This window comes from Lithobates pipiens, unplaced genomic scaffold (genome assembly GCF_037356315.1).
Source record: "Lithobates pipiens isolate NorthernLeopardFrog02 unplaced genomic scaffold, aLitPip1_a1.2 Scaffold_27, whole genome shotgun sequence".
NCBI classification, from domain to species: Eukaryota; Metazoa; Chordata; class Amphibia; order Anura; family Ranidae; genus Lithobates; species Lithobates pipiens.
Genome location: NW_027507788.1, coordinates 4,604,399 through 4,631,932, shown reverse-complemented (window position 1 = coordinate 4,631,932; position 27,534 = coordinate 4,604,399). Strand labels below are relative to the sequence as shown.

Here is a 27,534-nt window from a genome sequence, read left to right as displayed (position 1 = left end):
ATAGTCTAAAATCTTTTGTTTCCATATATTACAAATACAATTATATGTGTATATAATATATGTCAACTGATGAAAAGGACTCTCACCCCAGATGTAAGTACAACTCCAGAAGACCAACAAGACCCCAAAACAACCCGGCAAAGTATCAGTGTGGCAATGAAAGTTTATATAATATATATATATATATCTATATATATATATAGATATATATATATATATATATATATATATATATATATATATATATATATATATATATAGATATATATATATATAGATATATAGATATATATATATATATATATATATATTATAAAATATTATATTATATACACATATAATTGTATTTGTAATGTAATATATGGAGACAAAAGATGTTTAGACTATATACGGTCTCTATGTATATTGTGAATCTTTGATGTACATGTATTTTTTTGTTTACTTAAAAAAAAAAGAAAACTGTTGTTTATTTATAGTGAAACTGCACATTAAGCCTGGCAAAATCTCCTGAAGAAGCCATGATTATGGCGAAACATGTAGAGTCGGAAAAACTTTTGTACAACGACCGTATGAATTCACTCATGTTGGTTTTTATATAATATTTTAAACTGATGCTTAGTAAATAAAAAATTGATCAATTTGAATTTGTTTTCAAATTGAATCAATATGCACCTTAAAACTTCCGTTTCTACTTCTCCTTTTTGAAATGTTTCTATTATAGAGAGGCGGTACATGTCAATCCTCGGTTAAATCCATATTTTTGTTGATTGATACTGGCTGTCACTCAACCCAGAAGACCAGTGACATCTAGTGGCAGAAAGGAAATGTCTACAGCTGATAGCAAGACCACCCGTCCACAACTCTTTGAAATGGCACTGATAGCTACCAAAACGAGCCACACCCAAGCTCATCATTACCGGGATAATAACTAGTTATTACCAATGGTAAATAAGTATTACAACTCCCAGGAACCAATGAGAGTTAAGTAGGGTTGTGAGCAGGGGCGGACTGACCATTTGGCCACTCGGGCGCTGCCCGAGGGCCCCCGGGCCACTAGGGGGCCCCATCAGGGTTGCCAGCCTCACTAAAACCAGGGACAGTACGTAAAAATCTGTGTTTTTTTTTTACATCTGTCTCTAAAATGTCCCTTACCGACATCCTTTTGGTCTAAAAATCCAGAGATTATAGATGCCCCACCTCTCCAGTACCTTCTCAGCCAATAGAAACATGTCTGTGTATACTGTGTGATTGTATACTGTGTGTGTGTGTATACTGTGTGTGTGTATACTGTGTGTGTATACTGTGTGTGTGTATACTGTGTGGCCCCATAATCTCCTATTGCCCGGGGGCCCCATAATCTCCTATTACCCGGGGGCCCCATGAGTTGTCAGTCCGCCCCCAGTTGTGGGCGTGTATGTGGGCAGTGTTCTTTGCTTCATAGTAAATGCCCACGTAGCCAGCCACCAATCAATACTTCTAAGCGGGTCATGACTGGGTGCTCTGCAGATTGCGCCCGCCCACAGAAGGAAACGGGATGTAAGCACATCACAGCTCTCCTCCTTCTCTATACTACAGAAGGGAAGAAACCTGACCGAGCGCTGTCCTCCATTGGAGATAACGACGGCGCTCGGCCTCGGCCCCGCACAGGATGAATGGGGGGATGTGATTGTGGGAGAACAAGTCTTGCAAAAAATGGACTTTGGGCTGTTCGGGGTCTCACTGGTTGCAGGTTTGGCTACCCCCACCCCCACCCTCTGGAAGATTCTGGAATATAGTGGGCTGGGAGAGTCAGATTTACAGCCAGGGCCGTTTTTAAGGCAGGGCAAAAGGGGCAGCTGCCCTGGGCCCTGTCATTGTTGTGGGGCCCAAAGCAGGTGCCTCATACTTGCCAACTATCCTGGTTTAAATTCCATCGTCCCTTGAGTTTTTAGTCCTGTGTTGTGTCCCGATATCTCAGTGTGAAGTGCTGCTACTAATTCTGCCCAGTTCTGCCCTATTGTTGTGTACAGATGACTCACCTGCAGACCCTGTGTTTACATGTACACTACTGGCATTCATATTGCTGCCCCTATTTACATATGATTGCTGCCAGCAATCATATGTAAATAAGGGCGGCATTGATATGCCCCCGAGTTCATATCCACAGTAATCTCTAGCAACCAGTCAACAAGCAGAAACCATGTGCTGTAACATCTAGCAACTAATTAGTGAGCTGTAATGTGTGCTGTAACCTCTAACAACCAGTCAGGGAGTGGTAATGATACACTGTAACCTCTAACAACCAGTCAGTGAGCGGTAATGATGCACTGTAACCTCTAACAACCAGTCAGTGAGCGGTAATGATGCACTGTAACCTCTGGCAACCAATCACAAAAACTGCCTGATCTGATTCACTAAACTGATTTTTAGTCTGGCTGCTATTTATTGTATGTCTCAGAGCAGGTGGAGAGCAAAACTGCATGGGGGGGGGCAAGAAAAGTTTTGCCCAGGGTCCAATCAATATTAAAGACAGCCCTGAATATTTATGTGGCCCCAGCCAGTCTCAAGGGGGTGAGGTGCCCAGTAGGGGGCTGGGGGGTGCATAAAGAAGTCCGGGGGGGTCCTGGAGCAACCATGTTCTTGTCCAGGAGGAGAAGTTCCCAACCTGAAAGGCTGAACGGTCCAGCTGCACTCGTTTAGCTGTCGAAGGTCCAATAGCATTACGGTAAGTGGGGATTCCCGCTGGTTATACGTTGGTGACCCTTCACCCATCTCTGATAACGTGTTGGCATAATACGAGGCTCCGGTAATTCTTCTGACATTTATTCCAGCAAAAATCCCAACTCTGATTCCCGGGACTCGTAGGGGGGGGGGGGATGGGAGAAGCCAACGCCTCTGCGCTCTCCTGAATGTCAAAAGCTTTATTTGCAGTGACAGGTGCACTTTGGGAAACCTTTCTAAATGCCCCAACAGAGGAGCTCTGTCAGTCTTTAAATGTGATGTGTGTGCGTTCGGCTGTTATCTCCCAGATGGGCGGCGATGGGCTTTCTGTGTTAAAAGCCCGCGATTAAAATGGCTCTGAAGATGCCAGCCTTCAATTTTCCTCACCTGATGGCCCCTCCCCACGGTGTAGCGCTTTGTGTTGGTTGAGTGCTCTTTCCTGGAAATGACCCCCCCCCCCTCCCCTCCCCTCCCCCCTCTCCCGCTAGACGCGGCCCATCAGCCTCGCAGGCGCTACAATCTACCCAGATGGATCTGCAATCTTAGCTGGGGGGGGGGGGGGGCCCGCAGGCAACAAACATATATTTCACATCCTTTCCATTCTCTGAGGCTGACAGGCAGAGCGAGAGAGCGAGAGAGAGAGAGAGAGAGAGCGCGGCGTGATATGGCTGATTTACCAAAACCAGCGAAGAGGAAAAATGAAGATGGTGCCCAGAGCGACCAGCCGTATCTAGGGCGCGCTAGAAAATAATGGCGGGTGTGTCCGGTAAGGGGTTGCGGCACTGACTCATCACCGCCTGCTAGCAACTCACCAGGAGGTGACCAAAAGACGAGCTGCATTTTCCGACATTCATGACCCGAAAAGGAGGAGGCGCTCGGTGTTATTCTGCAGTTTCTTGACGGGTGAAAGCGCCATGATTGGTGGCCTTCTCGCCAATCCGGCATAAGTCCCGGATCGAAGGAATCTTCCAATTTGAAATGAAATTCACCCCTTTAGAGCTCCACTAGCTTCTGAATTCCGTCGTGAGCAGCTACCCTCCTCATGAAGGTTTTAGCGTATGCCGGTGATGCCATGAGGACTGTCTGCCAGCTTCCAGGTTGCCCGGTACTGTGGCAGCATTAGGAAGTTAGGTGTAGTACACTCCGCATTCGCCATTTTCAGAATGTCTCTATGAGAGACAAAACTACCAAACTCTTCCCCATCCTGGCCGCTCCATCCATGCAATGGAGGAGCATATCAACGCTCCTGGGGGTTGAGGGCTTATTCAGCAGGGAGAGGGGCTTTCTAGTGCAGGAGGGTCAAAGTGACTTCCCAGGACATGAGGGGCTTTCGAAGGGTAAAGGAGCTTTCCAGAAGAGAGGGGGGGCCATCCAACGTAGGACGGAAATCCTGGGTAAGAGAATCTTTAGGTAGAAGGGGCCCTATGGTCCTAGGGTTATGTAGGTTCTTTCCAGGAGAGCCAAGGCCTTGCAAGGCTTGAAGGGCTTTCCAAAGATTGTGTTTTTTTTTTTTAAGAGTGGAAAGGGCCTTTCCAAGGGTGAAGGGGCATTATAGTAGGAGAGAGGGGCTTTCTAGTGGTGGGGGGTCTTTTTATGGGTCAAACTGGTCTTTCCATGGCAGAAGAGGCTTTTAGAGAGAGGAGGGATTATCCAGCAGGGAGAGGGGCTTTCTAGTACAGGAGGGGCAATGTGAGTTCCCAGGACATGAGGGGCTTTCGAAGGGTAAAGGATCTTTCCAGAAGAGAGGGGGGCCATCCAACGTAGGACGGAAATTCTGGGTAAGAGGATCTTTAGGTAGAAGGGGCCCTATGGTCCTAGGGTTATGGAGGTTCTTTCCAGGAGAGCCAAGGCCTTGCAAGGCTTGAAGGGCTTTCCAAAGATTGTGGGGGGTTTTTTAAGAGTGGAAAGGGCCTTTCCAAGGGTGAAGGGGCATTATAGTAGGAGAGAGGGGCTTTCTAGTGGTGGGGGGTCTTTTTATGGGTCAAACCGGTCTTTCCAGCGCAGAAGAGGCTTTTAGAGAGACGAGGGATTATCCAGCAGGGAGAGGGGCTTTCTAGTACAGGAGGGTCAATGTGACTTCCCAGGACATGAGGGGCTTTCGAAAGGGTAAAGGAGCTTTCCAGAAGAGAGGGGGGCCATCCAACATAGGGCGGAAATCCTGGGTAAGAGGATCTTTAGGTAGAAGGGGCCCTATACAGGGTTATGGAGGTTCTTTCCAGGAGAGACAAAGCCTTGCAAGGCTTGAAGAGCTTTCCAAAGATTGTGTTTTTTTTTTTTAAGAATGGAAAGGGCCTTTCCAAGGGTGAAGGGGCATTTCAGCAGGAGAGAGGGGCTTTCTAGTGGTGGAGGGTCTTTTTAGGGGTCAAACCGGTCTTTCCAGGGCAGAAGAGGCTTTTAGAGAGGTGAGGAACTTTCCAGGAGAGGTGGGGTGGGGGTGGGGGGGATCACATTCAACATAGGACAGCACTCCTGGGCAGGAGAATCTTTATCGAGGAGGACCTATACAGGGGTAAGGAGGTTCTTTCCAGGAGAGTCCTGGCCTTTCCTGGGTTAAAGAAGTTGCCAGGGATGGTGGGCTTTTTGGAGCAGTGGAAAATTACTTTTCAAGGGTGAAAGGTCTTTTTCATTGGTTGAAGGCCATTTTGGAAGGGGAGAGGGGCTTTCTAGTGGCTGAGGGGCTTTTTTTAGGGTTTGAAAGGGGCCTTCCAAGGATGGGGAAGCTTTTGCAGAGAGCTGGAGCCATCCAATATAGGACAGCACTCCTGGGCTGGAGACCTTTAGGGAGGAGTGCCTGTACAGGGCTAAATGGGGTTCTTTCCAAGGGATTTATGGCCTTCTAAGAGTCGAGGGGCTTTCCAGAGATGCTAGGCTTTTGTAGGAGTGGAAATGGGCTTTTTCCGATGGCAGAGGGACTTTTTATTGGTGGAGGAGCATTTTGGCTTGGAGATGGACTTTCTAGTGGTGAAGGGTCTGCTTTTCTAGAGATGGAAAGGTGGGGCCATCCACGGCAGAGTAGCACTCCTAGGCTGGAAGACCTTCAGGGAGAAATTGGGAATCAGGGCCCATTTAAGAGTTGGGGGGCTTACTAGGTAAGTTGGGATTTTGTAGGCGTGGAAATGGCTTTATCAATGGCAGAAGGTCCTTTGAATTGATAGAGGAATATTTCGGCTGTGGAGATGGACTTTCTAGTGGTGAAGGGTCTTCTTTTCTCGAGATGGAGAGGTGGGGGCTATCCACGGTTAAGTAGCACTCTTGGGCTGGAGGACCTTTAGAAAATAGGACCTCTACAGGTGTAGAGAGGTTCTTTCCAGGGAAGTCAGGGTCTGCCATAGGTCAAGGGGGTTTTGTTGGTCTTTGTACAAGTGGAAAGGGGCTTTTTTTGAGGGTGGAGGAGCTTTTATCGTGATGGGTGGGCGTTCCAGAAGACGGAGGGACTTCAAAATAACAATAAATGTTTCACAACGAGGTGCGAAAAAACGACTTCATTGCAGCAAACTGTTAAATCGCAAAAACTCCAGGAAACCCGAAGCTGTTGAAAGGCCACTACTGCATGTTTCTACACTGTTATCAGAGTGAATCTTTTAGTCTGTTGGAGACCAATTCCCAGAGGATTAGGACCTGAGAAAAAGGCCCCTCGCTGACATGTGAATTCGCACGGCGAGAGGCGGTCGTGTCGGATTATCCCCAATCCTTGTGAAGGAGTGTAAGTGCAGCGTGCGGCAGAGGGGATCTAAGATTAATTAAATCTGACTGCATCATAAGACACGGATGTAATTTTCCAATTGCGGCGGGGGGGGCTCGGTGTGAAGAGGGTGCGTAGGGGGGGGAGTGCTGGGAATGTGGTTATCCTCTCCTTGTTCCCGAACGCTCCTGATATCCCAGAAAAGCAGAGGGACACTGCCAGGCAATCATATAGAGAGCAGGCTGACCCAACCTCTCCGTCATAATCTTCTCTTTATCTAATCTGTTGTCCACCATAAATGGTGGTTATGCTCCATCTATAGGAGTCGCCTTGGCAGAGGATATAATAAAGTGATTTTAATGATCAATTATTGGAAGCAATAAGACAGAATTTAGCATTTAAAGCGGGAGTCCACCGGGACTCCACGTTTTTTTTTTTTTTTTTTTTAAAAGCCAGCAGCTACAAATACTGCAGCTGCTGACTTTTAAATAGTGACACTTACCTGTCCAGCGCGCCCGCGATGTCGGCACCCGAAGCCGATCGCTCGCTCGGCTGCCGGGTCCCGCCGCCATCTTGGGTATGGGAATCAGGAAATGGAGCCTTTCGGCTTCATTTCCCGGTTCCCTACTGCGCATGCGCGAGCCGCGCGGCGCAATCCGGACGGTCCCCGCTGCCTCTGGGAGCTGTGTGTTTCCCAGCAGGCAGCGGGGCACTTGCTGAAGGGGGCGGGCGCTTGCGGAACGGGGGCGTAACGTACGCCCCGTTCCGCAGAGAGCTAGCCCGGAAGTGGGTGCAGTTACCTGGATTATCCAGGTAACTGCACCCCCCTCCCCCCTGAAAGGTGCCGATTGTGGCGCCGGAGGGGGGGGGATTCCGATGAGCGGAGGTCCATTTTAGGGTGGACCTCCGCTTTAAGTGAAAGCCCATGCATTTTTTTTTTTTTCCCAATTATGGTTCCCTGCCCTCCCAAATTCAGCTACTGGAGCTTCACCAAGCTCCAGCACTGTCCCCGTCTACCTCCTCGGTCCAGCGATGGCGGTCTTCCTTCGGGAAGCTCAACGCTAGGTCATCCTGCCCATTTTCGGTGAGCCCCACCTCCGTTATTTACACTCCCCTTTAGGGGGCGCATCATCACATAGGCAGGGGCGGACTGACCATTCAGCAACTCGGGCACTGCCCGAGGGCCCCGGGACACTAGGGGGCCCCATCAGGTTTGCCAGCATCAGTAAAACCAGGGACAGTATGTAAAAATCTTCTCCAGTGCCTTCTCAGCCAATAGAAACATGTCTATGTATACTATGTATACATGTATGTGTATACTGTGTGATTGTATACTGTGTGTGTGTTTTTGTATAGTGTGTGGCCCCATAATCTCGTATTGCCTGGGGTCCCCATAATCTCCTATTGCCCGGGGGCCCCATGAGTTGTCAGTCCGCCCCTGCACATAGGCTTAGTGTATTTCGGCACTGAGCGCCACCTACGGGTCATTTATATGAGCACCACTCGGTCCTGGAAAAAGTGCCCTCTCCTGCCAGCGATCGAAGAAGGAGATGAAGCTGGTGTCAGATCACCGGGCCGGCAAATAAAAAATATGTATAGTTTAAGAAAAACAAAACAAAAAACATACATGGCGTGGGGGGGAAGAGGAGTCTTAAGGTTCTACTATTATTGTCCCAATTGGAATTGGAGGTCCCACCTCACAACTTACAGGGCTTTAAAGGATCCGCGCTCTCTTCACCCGACCAACCTTGCTACAAGGATAGAGAGGACACAGAGGAGGTCACTTACCACTGAAGACAGGTCCACATTGACCATCCTCCGGTCATCCAAATCTACCGGCTGTAGACCGGCCACATTCAGCTTCACCGAGGAGCTTCTGTACACGAAACTCAGCAGCCAATCCCCTCTGTAAGACAGGATGAGACTCGTCAGTAGAGCGCCACCACCAGGGGAGAGGTCATAGGGGAACACAGCACTACCGTCCTCCTGATAGGTGAGGAATTTTTCAGCCAATCTTGTCGTACTGGGGCCAGAATTGAGCCCCCCCTCCCCCATTGTTAATACATTCTGTAGAATGGGTGCCCCACCCTGCATCTATTCTTTGCCCCCTTGCTTCTCTGCTCCCGGGGCAGCTGCCCCTCCTGCCCACCCCTTCTCCCGGGCCTGTATGCAAGACTCTATTTATTAAAGTGTCTCAGTAGGGGGGGGGGGGGGGGGCTGTCTGTGCTGCTCATGACAAGCCAGGTCACATGCTCCAGTATTTTTATCGGCAATATTTTCCAGTATGGGGTTGTCGGACTGGTTGCTGTAAAGTCATACTGGGAGTTTCAAGGCAACGGGAACCTGTCCAGAGAGAATTTCCTTTGTACATCCTGTTTTTCTTCCTGTCATGCTCATCCCCTGGCGTTATTACCTTCTGAGCTACTGACCTGGAAAATGCATGCAGATCAGGAGTTTGGCCTTCACTGGCTGCATGCTTGGCGACACACAAATGGGTGTTACAACTGGAGGGGAAATATTTGAGGATATTGGGAGAGGCAAAGATTGGAGTGCCGGGACAGGAATAGGCGACATCCCCCCTGCTGTGCAAGCTGGTACCAGTACAGGAATAGATGATATCCCCCATCACACAGACTGGTACCAGTAGAGGAATAGATGATATCCCCCATCACATAGACTGGTACCAGTACAGGGATAGATGATATCCCCCATCACATAGACTGGTACCAGTACAGGGATAGATGATATCCCCCATCACACAGACTGGTACCAGTACAGGAATAGATGAGATCCCCCATCGCACAGACTGGTACCAGTACAGGGATAGATGAGATCCCCCATCGCACAGACTGGTACCAGTACAGGGATAGATGAGATCCCCCATCGCACAGACTGGTACCAATACAGGGATAGATGACATCCCCCATCGCACAGACTGGTACCAGTACAGGGATAGATGATCCCCCATCGCACAGACTGGTACCAGTACAGGGGTAGATGATATTCCCCATCACACAGACTGGTACCAGTACAGAAATAGATGATCCCCTATCGCACAGACTGGTACCAGTACAGGGATAGATGATCCCCCATCGCACAGACTGGTACCAGTACAGGGATAGATGAGATCCCACAATCCCACAGACTGGTACCAGTATAGGGATAGATGATCCCCCATCGCACAGACTGCTACCAGTACAGGGATAGATGAGATCCCACAATCCCACAGACTGGTACCAGTACAGGAATAGAGGATATCCCCCATCGCACAGACTGGTACCAGTACAGGGATAGATGATATCCCCCATCGCACAGACTGGTACCAGTACAGGGATAGATGAGATCCCCAATCGCACAGACTGGTACCAGTACAGGGATAGATGATATCCCCCATCACACAGACTGGTACCAGTACAGAGATAGATGAGATCCCCCATCGCACAGACTGGTACCAGTACAGGGATAGATGAGATCCCCATCGCACAGACTGGTACCAGTACAGGGATAGATGATATCCCCCATCACACAGACTGGTACCAGTACAGAGATAGATGATATCCCCCATCGCACAGACTGGTACCAGTACAGGGATAGATGATATCCCCCATCGCACAGACTGGTACCAGTACAGAGATAGATGAGATCCCCCATCGCACAGACTGGTACCAGTACAGGGATAGATGATATCCCCCATCGCACAGACTGGTACCAGTACAGGGATAGATGATATCCCCCATCGCACAGACTGGTACCAGTACAGAGATAGATGAGATCCCCCATCGCACAGACTGGTACCAGTACAGGGATAGATGATATCCCCCATCGCACAGACTGGTACCAGTACAGGGATAGATGATATCCCCCATCGCACAGACTGGTACCAGTACAGAGATAGATGAGATCCCCCATCGCACAGACTGGTACCAGTACAGGGATAGATGACATCCCCCATCGCACAGACTGGTACCAGTACAGGGGTAGATGATATCCCCCATCGCACAGACTGGTACCAGTACAGGGGTAGATGATCCCCCATGGCACAGACTGGTACCAGTACAGGGATAGATGAGATCCCCCATCGCACAGACTGGTACCAGTACAGGGATAGATGAGATCCCCCATCGCACAGACTGGTACCAGTACAGGGATAGATGAGATCCCCCATCGCACAGACTGGTACCAGTACAGGGATAGATGACATCCCCCATCGCACAGACTGGTACCAGTACAGAGATAGATGATATCCCCAATTGCACAGACTGGTACCAGTACAGGGATAGATGAGATCCCCCATCGCACAGACTGGTACCAGTACAGGGGTAGATGATATCCCCCATCGCACAGACTGGACTGTAGGAATCTCTGCGGTGTGAAAGTTGTCATGTGACAAAAAAACGCTGGTACCCCTCCCCCGCAATCCCTGGCTCCCAATTCTATTCCCGGCCATCTGTAATCAGTGTCATTGTTTACTGCATTATTCATCCTCCATCTCTCCCGCACACAGAGATGGAACATATTTATATCCTCGCTTTTATACACGCTACTTGTTACATTACCCACAATGCACCGGGGCGCAGGCAATCTGTGCTGAAAACTCTTTCATGGATTCCTCCTGCACTGAATTGTATTGTAGAGATGTACTGTCTGCCCTCACCGTGTAAAGCGCTGTGCAAACCCTAACCCTGAACGACGCTTGAATGCCCCCATCACCCAATCACCTCTCCTTCCCTCACCTGGAAATTTGCAACCTGATTGACAGCGGGCAACACAGACAGTTTTACGTGCGACTTTCTCAAGCATTCGCACAGTCTTCACAAATAATCCCTGTCGTTTTGCCCACTCCTGTTCATTTCTTATGATCGTCAGCTCCACCTAGTGGCCCTAATGTGGTATTTTCCTGATTGGGGTATTTTCAGGGGAAATACTGCATTGCGGCCACTAGGTGGAGCTGACGATCCCTAAGAAAATAATCATGTTAGGCAAAAGAATTTGGGGGGGATTATTTGTGACGACTGAAACATTTGCCCGGCTACTGTTTTCAGAAATAGACCCCCCCCCTGAGTGTTCTGGCAGGTTGGGGGGAATGATTTACTCACCTGCAGTAACCATTAATGATCCGTCCGGCTACAACGCGTGTCAGGGGTTTCCATCTCTTGGCATCTCCTTCCACCGGGGCTCCCAGCAGCACCACGTCCTCTATAATCCCCTCCGAGCCTGAAATCAGACATGGCGATAGAGCAGAGATGTCATGATTTTTATCATTTTCCATATAAGAGAGGATGCATAGAGGGCAGGGCAGGGCCGGAGGGGGGGGGGGGGGGCAGGGCAGGAGGGGCGGCTGTCCTGGGTGCAATGGTTTATTGCAGGCATGTGGGCACCCTAAGATGGGGGAGGGGTGGGGGGGCTGGTGCAGTTTTGCCATTTTTGCTGTGGGCGCTGGATGGCCTTGTCTTGGCACTGATAGTGGGGGGGGGGGGGGGTCTCTTGTTACACGTACAAAACGGAAACATTTGTTTCGTTTTCGGATAGATTCGTTGTGTTACTAATTTCATTTCATTATGGAATTCATTTCCTTTCCTTTTCATAAAAAAATGTTTCATTTGATAATTTTTTAACAAATTCCAACTTTTCAGAACAATTCGAATTCGGATTGGTCGAAAAAAACAACGATCGACCGATTTCTAATCCTGTGTGAAGAAATAGCTGGTTGTTAAGCAGCGGGCCGGAGAAGCCACCCACCCGCGTCCTTAGCAACCAACAAGTTATCACCTATCAGGGGACTTCCCCAAAAATGCACCCGAAGCACCTTGTCCCCATGTTGATGGGGACGGGGGTCTCGTCCCGACAACCCTGGCTGGGCTGTGGTTGTCGGGGTCTGCAGGCAGGGGGCTTATCGGAATCTGGAAGGGGGCCCCCAGATCCCACCCCCCTATGTGAATGGGAATGGGTACATCGTCGTACCCCTACCCATTCACCAAAAAAGCGTGAAAAAGTAATAACCACAGGAAACCGTTTTCGACAAATCCAGTTTTTAAAAAAAAAGTAGTGTCCCTCGATGTAAATCCATCCTTGATCACGGCGCCCGCCAAAAAAGAAAAACCGCTCCACCTCCTGGGAGACCCCCTGCCTGCTCTGCGCTTTGACAGTTCTCATATAGGCAGAGGGAGGGGCAACCCGGATACGTCACCCAGTGGCACCACCCCCTTTCTGACGTCACGTGACAATAACTGTTTCCTGTGGTTTTCACTTTTTGACACTTTTTTTTGTGAACGATTAGGGGTACGACGTACCCGATACCCATTCACATTGAGGGGGGGGGAGCTGGGATCTGGGGGCCCCCTTGTTAAAGGGGACTTTCAGATTCCGATAAGCCCCCCCCCACCTCGCAGACCAAGACAACGACAGCCCAGGGTTGTCAGGAAGAGACCCTTGTCCCCAAAGGGTGCCCAGAGCCCCCCCACTCCAAAGCACTTACCCCCAGGTTGAAGTCATGTGGCCTGGTATAGTTCGGGGGGGGCACTCACTTGACCCCCCCCCCCCCCTCACCTGCCAGACTGCATGCTCAGATAAGGGTCTGGTATGGATTTTGGGGGGGGTTCTCCTTAAAATCCATACCCAACCCTTGGGTATGGAGGGGGATGGGGGGGGGGCTATGAAGTTTTTTTTGTTTTGTTTTTTTCTATTGTCGGCATTGTTTTCTTTACATTCTGTCAGTGGGGAAGCCCGCTGACAGATGATGACTCATCGGTTGCTAAGGACGCGGGCGGCCACCTTCCCGGCCCCGCTGCTTAGCAACCAGCTGTTTCTTCGCTCGGAATTCGAATCAGACGATCGTTTTTTTTTTACGACCGCTCCGAATTCTAATCTTTCTGAAAAGTTGGAATTTGTTAAAATCTGTTTTGTTTATTCCTTTTCAAATGGATTTCAAACTAAATTCGTTACTATTTCATTAGGAGATTCGGATACATCCAAATAACCAAAAATGTGTCCGAATTTGTATTCGGCATGGTATATGTTTATAGGACAAAAGGGCTAATGAGCCTGGAAGGGCTCTATGGAAGCTGGACAATGGTGGGGGGTGGGGGGGGCTTGTGAGGGTTGTGTTAAATGTACTAGCAGATTTAGATACACTAACAAACTGAAGCCAAGCTACAGCTCACATTTTATAATCAGTTACAGTTGTTTTTTTTTCATTTTGGGATAGAAGTTTTACATAAAAGCTGATCATTATAAGCACCACTGTCAGTGGTAAATGATTTGTTTCATCCCTTTTAACTGCTACATCTGCAGGATAACTTTTTTTTTGGTTGAACAACAACTGACTTATTGGCTGGATCACTAGGTGAAAAAAAAAAAAGAAGCTTATTAAAAGAAAAGAAATGCAGCCGTCACATATAAGAATTTGTAAAGCTGCAATTTTTGGGGTTTATTACGCTGAGGGGAACGTTGTGACCTGAACACGGATGGCGTGTTTCCTGTACAGAATTAGCCCGCCGCTGACTCATTTCTCGCGTGTTGTAGGAGGAAGTGGTGTCGGGGCGTTTTTTTTCCGTGGTGAGAAGCGACTGCCTTATCTACCAGACGCATGATGACCGATGGAGGGGCTTACCGGATTCCTGCGCCAGTTCCTGCAGGCAGAAGTAAATGACTCGAGCGCCGAGACTGAAGCCGATCAGAGTCACCGGTCTGTGTCCCTGGAAAAGGAGAAGAAGTGTCCAAACACCGACCAACCGACCAACCAACCGACCAACCCAACAATATGATCAACTTATAACCACATTGGCATAATGCGGAGGATACCGGCCAATGAATGCACAATGGCATTACATAAAGTAGAATAATAATAAGAAATAAATAAAAGTGATAAAGACTTTCTAATATATCACTGCAAAATCATTGGCACTGAATGGGCGCCATAAAAACCCAACAATCCACCTCAAGGAAAGGTTCTTCAGGAACCACTCATATTTCATGGAGATAAACACAACGGGGCATAGATATCAAGCAGAGGACCTGCCATTCAGCAAACATTCTCTATGGGGGGGAATAGTCCCAGTGTATGTGTTGAAAATGGCAGTTATTGATTCTCTACCATAGAAACGGACGGGAGACTGGTGGTGACTTGCTGGATGGTGGCCCCATAGGTCTACAGTCATGGTAAAGCTTCTGGTAGTGGTTGGGGTGACATATAGGTTGTATGGCAGCGATGGCGAACCTTGGCACCCCAGATGTTTTGGAACTACATTTCCCATGATGCTCCACAACTACACTGCAGTAATGGTGAACCCTGGCACCCCAAATGTTTTGGAACTACATTTCCCATGATGCTCGACAACTACACTGCAGAGTGGATGATCATCATGGGAAATGTAGTTCCAAAACATTTGGGGTGCCAAGGTTCGCCATCGCTCCCATAGAAACTATATGTCGCCCCAACCACTACCAGAAGCTTTCCCATGACTGTAGACCTATGGGCCACCATCCAGCAAGTCACCACCAGTCTCCCATCCGTTTCTATGGTAGAGAATACTAGGATGGAATTCTATGATGTGTCGAGTTGGCTCCTCATATATAATGCAGAAGGTTATACGCTCAAGCCCCGTATGGTCTACAGTCCATAGAAACGGACGGGAGACTGGTGGTGACTTTCTGGATGGTGGCCCATAGGTCTACAGTCATGGGGAAGCTTCTGGTAGTGGTTGGGGCGACATATAGGTTCTATGGCAGCGATGGCGAACCTTGGCATCCCAAATGTTTTGGAACTACATTTCCCATGATGCTCATGCACTCTGCAGTGTAGTTGTCGAGGCATCATGGGAAATGTAGTTCCAAAACATTTGGGGTGCTGAGGTTCACCATCACTGCAGTGTAGTTGAGCATCATGGGAAATGTAGTTCCCAAACATTTGGGGTGCCGAGGTTCACCATCGCTGCCATAGAACCTATATGTCGCCCCAACCACTACCAGAGCTTTCCCATGACTGTAGACCTATGGGCCACCATCCAGCAAGTCACCACCAGTTTCCCATCCGTTTCCCATCTGTTTCTATGGTAGAGAATACTATGATGGAATTCTATGTTGTGTCGAGTTGGCTCCTCATATATAACGTAGAAGGTTATACTCTCAAGCCCCGTATGGTTAAGACTTTAGGCTTAATTAACGAAGAACTATGACAACCCATAAGATTTCACCTTGCCGTAGTCAGTAATAGACAGTTTTTGATTGGCTGCTACAGGTTGACGCATTTTAAGACTTTTGCTTCCAATAATCTATGCCGAAGAAGCTGGTTTATGAGTTTTGTCTTTTATCCCTTAATAGCAGATTGGAGGTCATCCTTCCTGCCCAAGCCTGTGGTGTGTGGGGTTTGGTGTGCTGTTGCTATGTGTGTTGCATTTTTTGGTTCAGTTCCAGGAAGGGGGGTGCTGTGAGTTCTTTTATTTTTTTTTTGTTTTCATGTCTATGGAACCTACATTTTAAGTCATTCATAGAGCAATGACATCAGTAAATACAGATTAAAATGTGCAATCTTTAACAAACACTATGAAGCATTGATGAAAGTGTTACCTTTCAATCATAAATGATAAGAAGTCTTCTTCTGGATGTCTTCCTCCACTTGTTAGTGTGGTGCGGTAGGTAGGACGCTGAGTTACAACACAGAGCATTTGCAGGTTCAGCTCCCTTCCCCTCCCAAGGTCTTTAATTCTTGGGCTTGACTTTAGTAGCGTGAACAGCGGTAACCTATAGCAACCAACAGCTGTAGAATGCTTTTTTTTTTTATAGTTCAATGCCATTGTGGGCTTTTACACTACCATGCTTTTGACCTATTTGTCTTCAAATCACACTTGGAGAAGCAACCAGCTTATCAGACTTTGTGGCACAAGGTGTAGGCCTACCATCTACTAGAACATTGCGTCCATGGTTCAATTCCAGCTGGGGGTGGAGGGTGGTTCCTGTGCTTTTTTTTGTTAAGACTTCATGTACTACAAACCCTTTCCAAAGTACACAGGATCTTGTGGAGGGACAGTCCATTGCCTGGCTCTGTGGCTTACAGTGTATGGTGGCAAGCTTCTGAAGGCAGGAGTTGTGGGTTCAACTCCAGAGATTTGCCGTGAGCAGATTTCAAGATGGCTTGTGGGGAAAAAGCCATCTGTGAGAGGTGTTGAGGTGTGAGCCTTGTATGCTGTCTGGGACCCAATGCATGGGTGCACCACCAATGTGGGGCTTTAACCTGTGAGGTTTTAAGGTGCAGACCTTGTTGATGTGTGCACAACCAGCATGGGGTTAAAGAAACTGAAAAGTTAAGGTGTGGACATTGTATATTATGTGGAGCCCAATGTGTGTGGTGCACATCCTGTGTGAGGTGTTGTTAACGTGGATGGGTAGCTGAACTGGGCCTCCTTACTAAAGTGTTGGCCTTACACAAGGAAAGGTGGTACAATACTGTGAAGTGAGGAACTATGCAAACACCATTGGGAGAAGGTTGTGTACTAAGATTGTCCTGAAGCCTTCATGTGATGGCAGCAGTTTTATTTTTCCTCCAGCATTGGATAGTATAAACTTAATTGCAACCTTCCACCATCACTATATAACTCTGCCCATGCACCTTTCATGGTTTATGCTCTGGTGAGGGTACCTTATCAGTAGTGCACCTTTGACATGAGAGTGGCCATTCACATTGAGGTGGTCTATGGGCCCATCTGGCACGCACCAGTCAGAGTCACCTTCACTGGGATTTGAACTCTCAGCCCTTGGGTTGCCACCATCAGCATCCAGCCCACTGAGCCACACACTCAGCTAACAACTGTTTGACCATATCTCACCTTTCTCTTCGTCTAGCATGAAGATACTTAAAAGATGAACCCAGTGCCGAGAGAAGGATTTGAACCAACAAAGCAGGACTCCGTAGAGTTGTAACCCAACCACCGTGAGCCACACAGACACGACAGCAACCAGGCCTCTCAATAAATGGAGTAACTGAAGAAGACCACAAGACTGAAGATTTTAAATTGAGAGGAACGTGGACTTGAACGCTCTACTATCCATTCCTTTAATAGCATGAGCCACTGGGACAGCCAGCAGGGGCTCAACAACAAACAATGTGTTGTATACTGGAGCTATTGGCTTCCAAAGAACCCACACACTGACAAGGGATTTGAACTCACAGTCACAGGACTTTCAAGGCCAATTTGCTCAGCACTGAGCCACAGCCAGGACAACACACACTGAATGTATTATAAGCTCATATGTTGCATTGAGATTTGTTATTTTGCTGCCATCTTGTGGTGAAGATTCATAATGCAGCCTCACATTTTATATTGTGTACTAGCGGTATATAAAACTACAACTTTATGATTTCTGAATAAATACATAACTTGAGTGTTATTTCATATCCACCTGGAGTTCTACCCTATTGATGTGGTTTCATTAAACATCTCTAATTGGCTGCATTTTGTTTGCTCCTTGCTTTACCTGACTGGTTCTTCTGTTTTCCCTGAGGACGGTATCGCAGCCCCCCTCTCCTGGATGAGCCCACACAGCTGTTCCTGGACAAGTGCTTACATGAAAGACCCCCGAGACGTGCCAGGCAGTTCCTGGGCATAATGAGCGCGGTGAAGTAGCCGTTCATAATCCGCACTTAGCGGCACAATTACCATCCCCCAATAAGGAGAACATATGCTCATTAGAGGGGCAGCTGTCAGGAATGTAAATCACGCACGTCTGACACCCCCACTGTGAAGCCCCCTCATACACAGGGAGATTCATTTTCAGTTGTAAAAAGAGGTTTACGGATTCTTCCATAATTGTGTGCGGGTGTCACCATCCACCGCGCCCGCACCGCCGTGACTTACCGCTCACCAATCCAATCACATGGCGAGGAAGAGAGACATAGAGAGAGAAGCAAAGAGAGACTAGAAAGAACAGGGAGACATCAAGAAAAATGAGAGGAGACAGGGACACATCGGTGAGATGAAAAAGGCAAAAGAGTGAAGAAAGGAAAAAAAAAAAGGAGAACGGGAAGCATTGAGAGGAAAGGGGAGAAGAGAAAAGGAGAGGGGAAAAGGGAGAAGAGGAAAGGAGAGAGGAGAAGAAGGAGTATAGAAAAGGAGAGGGTAGAAGAAGAAGGATAGAAAAGGAGAGGGGAGAAGAAGGGGAATAGAAAAGGAGAGGGGAAGGGGAAAATGTGAGGTGGAGAGAAAAGGAGAAGGGAGAAAAGGGGAGGAGGGAGAGGGGAAAGGGGAAAAGAGAGGGAGAGAAAAAGGGAAAGGGGAGAAGATGAGAGGGAGAAAGAAGGAGAAGGGAGAAAAAGTGGGGAGGGGGAGAAGAGGGCAAAGGGGAAAAGAGATGGAGAAAAAAGGAAAGGGGGGAACATTATGTGGAGAGTAATGGAGACGGGAGAAAAGGGGGGAGAGGGGAAAAGAAAAGGGAGATAAAAAGGAAAGGGGAGAAGATGAGGTGGAGAGAAAAGGAGAATGGAGAAAGGGGGGGGGGTGAGAAGAGGGGAGAAAAGGAAAGGGGAGAAGATCAGGGGGAGAGGAAAGGATAGGGGAAAGGGGAGAAGAGGGGGAGAAAGAAGGAAAGGGGAGATGAGGGAGAGAGAAAAGTAAAAGTAGAGGGGAGAAGATGATGGGCAGAGAAAAGGAAAGGGGAGAGAAAAGGAGAGGGGGAATGGGGGAGAAGAGGGGGAGAGAGAAGGAAAGGGGAGATGATTGGGAGAGAAAGGTAAAAGTAGAGAGGAGAAGATGATGGGCAGAGAAAAGGAGAGGGGAAAGGGAGAAGAGGGGGAGAGAAAAAAGAACGGGGAGAGGAGGGAAAAGGAAAAGGAGAGGGGAAAGAGAAGAGGGGAAGAGGAAGGGAAGGAGAGAGGAGAGTCAGGGGTAAAAAGGAGAGGAGGGAGTAAGGAAGGCGAAAGGAGAGGAAATGGATGGGGAGAGAGGAGAGGTAAAAGGGGCAGTGGAGAAAATGTGGAGAGGAGAAGAAGAGGGAGGATAGAAAATAGGAGATAGATGAGGTGGGGGGGTGAGGAAGATGAAAGTAGATGGGAAAGGAATGAGAGAAAAGGGATAAGAGGAATGAGGGAAGAGGAGATGAGTGGAGAAAGGAAAAATGAGAGAAGAGGAAAAGAGAAAAGAGAAGGGGGTAGAAAAAGAGGTGAGAAGAAAAAAGGAGAGGAGATGAGAGGTGACAGGGGGTAGATGAGAGAGGGGGAAAGAGCAGAGAGGAGAAAAAAAGAGAAGAGGTGGGAAGAAGAACAGGAGGCGAGGGACGATGAGAGGGGAGAGCTGAGGAGGGCAGTGGAGAGAAGGGGAGAGGGAACAAAAGGAAGAGGTAAGGAGGGAAGAGGAGTTGAATGTAGAAGAGGGGAAATGAGATAGCCGGAGACAGACGAGGTAAAATATAAATCTTCTGGTCGCCGTTACCTGCTGGCGTCTGAGCAGTATTTGTGCCAGGTGTTTGCCAACTTCTGCTGATCGGCTCAGACACACGCCCCAGGGGTTGTCAATCACACTGGCCACGGTGATGAGAGAGGCCGGCCACGTCAGCGCCGCCACAATTCCTGGACAGGGAAGGACAGGTGAATTACACAGCATGCTGACAGGGTAAGATGGGACTTCAAGGACCACCCCAGGGCCACCAAAGACTGACCTGACAAGATGGTGTACTTCAGGGCCTCCTGGGCGAAAATGTTCACCAGCCCATTCCATATGGCGTCCAGTGCGTTTCCCAGTTCCATGAGGTATTTGGACTCCCAGGCCAGACAGTACTGCTCGGTGGAGTGCAGGAGGCTGTGCCACGGGGCGGCGAAGCTGCCTGGACAACAAAATCATCAATTACTAGAGAGGCCATCCCTATAGATGCCACTGCTATGGACAGCAACAAGGGAGGGAGATCTATTGAGAAATAAATAGGGCTGTAAGCGGAGGCCACAAAGGACGCTGCTGGGGGTCTGTGGATGATGGACGTCACATGAGGATCGGTTTCAAAATACCTCACAAAATGGGCCACTTACCGTATTTGCCAGTGGACAGCCAGCCAGTGATGGCGATAGAGATGTGCAGCTGGCGTCCTCCGGTCAGAGGTAAAAACTCAAACTCTTCTATGGCGCCAACTCGCTTCTTCATCTTGTAGCCTGGGGACAATAAAAAACATTTGTCAGGGCGCGTTTCCTGAAGGTGACAATAATGGGCCATGACTATGTAATGTGTGTTGAACTTGTAGTCTTCAATGAAAGCCTGCCTTGAGAGGGTGGCAACCAGTGGTGTAACTAGAACCTTCAGGGCCCCGATGCAAGAAACCATGAAGGGCCCCCCCTGAACCCCAGCCAGGGCCCTTCCCTCCGAGTCCGGCGGTGGAACTCCAGGGCGTGGTCACAGGTATGACCTTTGTGAGCCCTGTAGTTCCACCACTGGCATCAGTAGTTTTTTTTTTATTATTTTTTTTAGGGCTGTTACTGATTAAAATTTTCCTGTTCGATTAATCGATTTTTTTTTAATCGATTAATCGACTAATTTCGATTAATTATAATGCATATACAGTTTTTACAATTTTTTTTATTAAACTTTAAGAAAAACGTAGAAAGTTAGTTTAACTTTAACTGTAATGTCCACATCTCCCCCATACTGTACGGTCCACATTTCCCCCACATCTCCCCCCATGCTGTATTGTCCACATCTCCCCCCCATAAAGTACTGCCCACATCTCCCCCCCATAAAGTACTGCCCACATCTCCCCCCCATAAAGTACTGCCCACATCTCCCCCCCCCATAAAGTACTGCCCACATCTCCCCCCATAAAGTACTGCCCACATCTCCTCACATCTCCCCCATACCTTAATATTCATTATTGTCTGCTCTGTCTGGAATAGACAGCAGGCAGACCCGTCCGTCCTCAGAGTAGACACAAGCAGGCGGGCGATGATGACGCCAGCGCGCGCGTCTAGGCCACCGACGGGTGGACCAAGATGGCCGCGGCTCCGGAGCTAGGCCGAAGCCGCGGCCTTTCCTATGGGCGAGACTGCGGAGCTCACTCCGCGGATCGTCCTCGATCAAAATTATTTTGATCGATCAAAGAAATTAACGATTAATCGAACAATTAATCGTTAATTTCCGCAGCCCTAATTTTTTTTTTTAGGTGCCCCATCTGGCTGGGGAGAACAGACATTGATGGAGGTGGGGAGGGAAGGCTCATTGATGGAGGTGGGGAGAGAAGGCTCATTGATGGAGGTGGGGAGGGAAGGCTCATTGACGGAGGTGGGGAGGGAGGCTCATTCATGGAAGTGGGGAGGGAAGTCTCATTGATGGAGATGAGGAGGGGGGGCTCATTGATGGAGGTGGGGGCGGGAAGTCTCATTGATGGAGGTGAGGAGGGAAGGCTCATTGATGGAGGTGAGGAGGGAAGGCTCATTGATGGAGGTGGGTGAGGGAAGTCTCATTGATGGAGGTGGGAAGGGAAGGCTCATTGATGGAGATGTGGAGGGGGGGCTCATTGATGGAGGTGGGGGAGGGAAGGCTCATTGATGGAGGTGGGGTGGGAAGGCTCATTGATGGAGGTGGGGGAGGGAAGGCTCATTGATGGAGGTGGGGTGGGAAGGCTCATTGACGGAGGTGGGGAGGGAGGCTCATTGATGGAAGTGGGGAGGGAGGCTCATTGATGGAGGTGGGGAGGGAAGGCTCATTGATGGAGGTGGGGAGAGAAGGCTCATTGATGGAGGTGGGGAGGGAAGGCTCATTGACGGAGGTGGGGAGGGAGGCTCATTGATGGAAGTGGGGAGGGAAGTCTCATTGATGGAGATGAGGAGGGGGGGCTCATTGATGGAGGTGGGGGCGGGAAGTCTCATTGATGGAGGTGAGGAGGGAAGGCTCATTGATGGAGGTGAGGAGGGAAGGCTCATTGATGGAGGTGGGGAGGGAAGGCTCATTGATGGAGATGGAGAGGGAAGGCTCATTGATGGAGGTGAGGAGGGAAGGCTCATTGATGGAGGTGGGTGAGGGAAGTCTCATTGATGGAGATGAGGAGGGGGGGCTCATTGATGGGGGTGGGGAGGGAAGGCTCATTGATGGAGGTGGGGTGGGAAGGCTCATTGACGGAGGTGGGGAGGGAGGCTCATTGATGGAAGTGGGGAGGGAAGTCTCATTGATGGAGATGAGGAGGGGGGGCTCATTGATGGAGGTGGGGGCGGGAAGTCTCATTGATGGAGGTGAGGAGGGAAGGCTCATTGATGGAGGTGGGGGAGGGAAGGCTTATTGATGGAGGTGAGGAGGGAAGGCTCATTGATGGAGGTGGGTGAGGGAAGTCTCATTGATGGAGATGAGGAGGGGGGGCTCATTGATGGGGGTGGGGAGGGAAGGCTCATTGATGGAGATGAGGAGGGGGTGCTCATTGATGGGGGTGGGGAGGGAAGGCTCATTGATGGAGATGAGGAGGGAAGGCTCATTGATGGAGATGAGGAGGGGGGGCTCATTGATGGGGGTGCGGAGGGAAGGCTTATTGATGGAGGTGGGGAGGGAAGGCTCATTGATGGAGATGAGGAGGGAAGGCTCATTGATGGAGTTGGGGGAGGGAAGGCTCATTGATGTAGGTGGAGGAGAGAAGGCTCATTGATGGAGGTGGGGGAGGGAAGGCTCATTGATGGTGGTGGGGGAGAGAAGGCTCATTGATGGAGGTGGGGGAGGGAAGGCTCATTGATGGAGGTGGGGGAGGGAAGGCTCATTGATGGAGGTGGGGAGGGAAGGCTCATTGATGGAGGTGGAGGAGAGAAGGCTCATTGATGGAGGTGGAGGAGAGAAGGCTCATTGATGGAGGTGGAGGAGAGAAGGCTCATTGATGGAGGTGGGGGAGGGAAGGCTCATTGATGGAGGTGGGGGAGGGAAGGCTCATTGATGGAGGTGGGGGAGGGAAGGCTCATTGATGGAGGTGGGGAGGGAAGGCTCATTGATGGAGGTCGGGAGGGGAGGGAAGGCTCATTGATGGAGGTGGGGAGGGAAGGCTCATTGATGGGGGTGGGGAGGGAAGGCTCATTGATGGAGGTGGGGAGGGAAGGCTCATTGATGGAGTTGGGGAGGGAAGGCTCATTGATGGAGGTGGGAAGGGGAGGGAAGGCTGGTCTGTGTAGTCCCATCCAATAGAAGGGCTTCTGGAGTACAAAGTTCGGAAAAAGTGAATGCTGGTTCTGATAGAAAGGTGTCGGAACACACATGTGTATGGGGGGCTGTGTAGCTGCAGACCGGTCAGGATGCCCATGCTGACCCGTGTCCACAGCCAAAAGCCCCTACAATGGGCACGTAAGCATCAGAACTGGACCACGAAGCAATATAAGAAGGTAGCCTGGTCTGATGAATTCAAGAATGGTTTGAGGAACACAACGAGTTTGAGGTGTTGACTTTCCCTCCAAATTTTACAGATCTCAATCCAATCCATCATCTGTGGGATGTGCTGGAAAAACAAGTCCGATCCATGGAGGCCATGCCCCACAATTTACAGGGCATTCAAGATCTGCTACTGACGGCTTGGGCCAGATATCACAGCCTAGCTTCAGAGGTCTAATGGAATTTATGCCTTGATGGGTTATGGAGGATGGTCATAATGTTATGGCTGATCGGTGTATACTTACAAATTCCATTAATTTATGTTTGTCTTGTTCTTATCTGACCCCTTCTATGTTAATACCCTGAAATGGTTCTACAATATGATGATGCTGTGTCGATGGGGCCTTCAACTTTCCTGCAAGCACTAGAACTGCTGTGGGCATGACTAGGCATTATCAGGTCAGGGTGACCACAGTGGACATTTCATTCGGGAAACACATAAGAGGCTCATTCTGTGCACTTTCTGTGAAAGTCCCTAATAAATGGGGGGGGCAGCAAAGTGGAGAAGCATGGAAAACGGGTAACAAGAGCTGGTCAGAATAAAGCAATTAAGAGCGGGGCACAAGCAGATTATACAAGGGACAAACCCACGGGAAGTACTTACCTGTGAGACCAGCTCCAGCTGCTCCAAACAAAGACGCCATGATGGCGATGCCAGCCGTCGACCCCAGGACAGCAGCTCCGGCACTTCCAATGATGGTGGCGGCTCCTGCAGCGACTAGCGGAGCGGCCAGACCTCCAGTTAGACCTGATTAACAAAAGTAACCGATGACATCACACAGGGACTTGTCAGTCAATGATAAAAGGAGTCCTGATCAAAATGTTTTATATTCCCCAATGCAGCCAATCAGCGTTCCCTTTTATCCTTTAATACTGCATGGGATACACCAAAGGTGGAATCCCATTGGTTGCCCAGGATAACAAAATGCTCTTCCTTCAGTTACTTATGGTCACTATGCTAAACATTCCCCATTACTGATCTCTTACCTATTACTGTGCCGCCTCCGACGGTCGCTAGGCCGATTAGAAAATACCTCTTCATCTTCCTCCGACTCTCCTTCTTTCTGCGAGACGCCTGCACTGACCTGCAAGGAGAGTGAGGGCTTTGATGACACACGGAAACAAGCAATATCAAGTACACCCGTCACAAATGCTGGCAGGCATGTACTGGCCATAGGGACTATAGGGAGTTTCCCGGTGGGCCGATGGCTCAGTGGGCCGGTTTCAGTGACAGCCAGTGGCATCACTGGGGGGGGACTTTTGGGGCTAAAGCCCCGAATCTGGGGCCCATAACCCCAAGTCAGTCCAGGAGTCCCCAACCACAGGGTCCCGGCCCACTACCTGCCCTCTTTCTGGTGACCCTGATGTAAGGAGGGGCTCTCTGGGGACCCTGATATAAGAGAGAGGCTCTCTGTGGACCCCGGATGTAAGGGGGGGCTCTGTGGGGACGCGGATGTAAGGGGTTGGCTCTCTAGGGACCCTGATGTAAGGCAGATGATCTCTGGGGACTCTGATGTAAGAGGGGGCTCTCTGGGGACCCTGATGTAAGTGGGGGGCTCTCTGGGGACCCAAATGTAAGGAGGGGCTCTCTGGGGACCCTGATGTAAGTGGGGGGCTCTCTGGGGACCCAAATGTAAGGAGGGGCTCTCTGGGGACCCTGATGTAAGGGGGGCTCTCTAGGGGCTTTTTTGCGCAATTGCATACAGTTTATATACTGTTTTTTGCGTGTTTGCAAAATTAAAGTGGGCCGGTCTGGATGAAGTCCGGGGCCAAATTTTTGTCCCAGTCCAGCCCTGAATGCTGGAGGAGAATGCAGCATCAGACCACTGGAGACCAGTTACACTATATAGGCAGACGTTGTGGACCTACCTGACCATCACACCTTTTTGAGCTTGTTGGACATCCCATTCCAAAACTATTAGTATGGATTTTTCCATTTGTGAGGTCAGGTACTGATGTTGAATGAGAAGACCTGGCTCACAATCGGCGTTCCAATCCATCCCAAAGGCGTTCAGTAGGGTTGAGGTCAGGGCTCTGTGCAGGACACTTGAGTTCCTCCACACCAAACTGGTCAAACCATGTCTTTAAGGAGCTGACTCTACTCTTCTTAGATGGCTTCCTACAAAAATTTGAAGTACGTCTGTGGGAATTTGTGGGCATTAAGCCAAAAGAACATTTGTGAGGTCAGGTACTGGTGTTGGGTGAGAAGACCCACCACGTTCCCACGTTCCAATTCATTCCAGAGGTGTTTCGGCATGGTTGAGGTCAGAGATCAGTGGACACCTAAGCAGACGTTGTGGACACCTGACCATCTCATCTTTTTGAGCTTGTTGGACATCCCATTCCAAAACCATGGCCATTAGTAGGGAGTTTCCATTTGTGAGATCAGGTACTGATGTTGGGTGAGAAGACCCACCACGTTCCCACGTTCCCACGTTCCAATTCATTCCAGAGGTGTTCGGCAGGGTCAGGGCCGTCTTTAATACTGATTGGACCCTGGGCAAAACTTTTCTTGGGCCCCCCCCCCCCCCCATGCAGTTTCGCTCTCCACCTGCTCTGAGACATACAATAAATAGCAGCTAGACTCAAAATCAGTTTACTGAACCAGGTCAGGCAGCTATTGCGATTTGTTGCCTGAGGTTACATTGTATCATTACCGCTCACCGACTGGTTGCTAGAGGCTACAGCACACATTACAGCTCACTGATTAGTTGCTAGAGGTTACAGCACATGATTTCTGCTTGTTGATTGGTTGCTAGAGATTACTGGGGATATGACCTCAGGGGGGCATAATATACATATGAGGTGGGGCATGATACCCCCTATTTACATATGAATGTCGCTGCTATTTACATACGAATGCCGGTACTTTACATGTAAACACAGGGTCTGCAGATGAGTCATCTGTACACAACAATAGGGCAGAGCTGGGCAGCATTAGTAGCAGCAATTCACACTGAGATACTGGGACACAGCACAGGACTAAAACTTCAAGGGACGAGGCAATTTAAACCAGGATAGTTGGCAAGTATGAGGCAGCTGCTTTGGGCCCCCCAACAATGACAGGGCCCAGGGCAGCTGCCCCTTTTGCACTGCCTTAAAAACGGCCCTGGGCAGGGTTGAGGTCAGAGATCAGTGGACACCTAGGCAGACGTTGTGGACACCTGACCATCACATCTTTTTGAGCTTGTTGGACATCCCATTCCAAAACCATGGCCATTAGTAGGGAGTTTCCATTTGTGAGGTCAGGTACTGATGTTGAATGGGAAGACGTGGCTCACAATCAGCGTTCCAATTCATCCCAAAGGTGTTCAGTAAGTTGAGGTCAGGGCTCTGTGCAGGACACTCCAGTTCATCCACACCAAACTACTCAAAACCGGGTCTTTGTGGAACTTGCTCTACTCTACCTGGATGTCTTCTTACAGAATTTTTGAGTGTGTCTGTGGGAATTTGTGGCCATTAAGCCAAAAGAACATGAACAAGAACATTGAGGTCAGGTACTGATGTTGGATGAGAAGACCTACCATGTTCCTACATTCCAATTCATTCCAAAGGTGTTCTGCATGGTTGAGGTCAGAGATCAATGGACACCTGATCATCACTCCTGTATGAGCTTGTTGGACCTTATTCCAAGACCATGGCCATTGATATGGAGTCAGGTACTGATGTTAAATGAGAAGACCCGGCTCACAATCGGACTTCCAATTCATCCTAAAGGTGTTCAGTTAGGTTGAGGTCGGGGCTCTGTGCAGGACACTCGAGTTCCTCCACACCAAACAGCTTAAAACC

At 49.2% G+C, this 27,534-nt stretch overlaps 1 protein-coding gene across 1 annotated transcript in view; it reads right to left on the bottom strand.

Annotated features, from left to right (window-relative positions):
* Nucleotides 1-27,534, bottom strand: part of TMCO4 (transmembrane and coiled-coil domains 4) — a 58,215-nt gene that overhangs the window by 5,444 nt on the left and 25,237 nt on the right. Inside the window, exons 6-13 of the mRNA XM_077456345.1 lie at nucleotides 24,733-24,830; nucleotides 24,350-24,493; nucleotides 20,391-20,510; nucleotides 20,027-20,191; nucleotides 19,801-19,937; nucleotides 13,992-14,076; nucleotides 11,479-11,596; nucleotides 8,171-8,288 (exon numbers count right to left, since the gene is read on the bottom strand). Coding sequence (XP_077312471.1) covers nucleotides 8,171-8,288; nucleotides 11,479-11,596; nucleotides 13,992-14,076; nucleotides 19,801-19,937; nucleotides 20,027-20,191; nucleotides 20,391-20,510; nucleotides 24,350-24,493; nucleotides 24,733-24,830 — 985 coding nt within the window. The remainder of the gene's footprint in view (nucleotides 1-8,170; nucleotides 8,289-11,478; nucleotides 11,597-13,991; nucleotides 14,077-19,800; nucleotides 19,938-20,026; nucleotides 20,192-20,390; nucleotides 20,511-24,349; nucleotides 24,494-24,732; nucleotides 24,831-27,534) is intronic.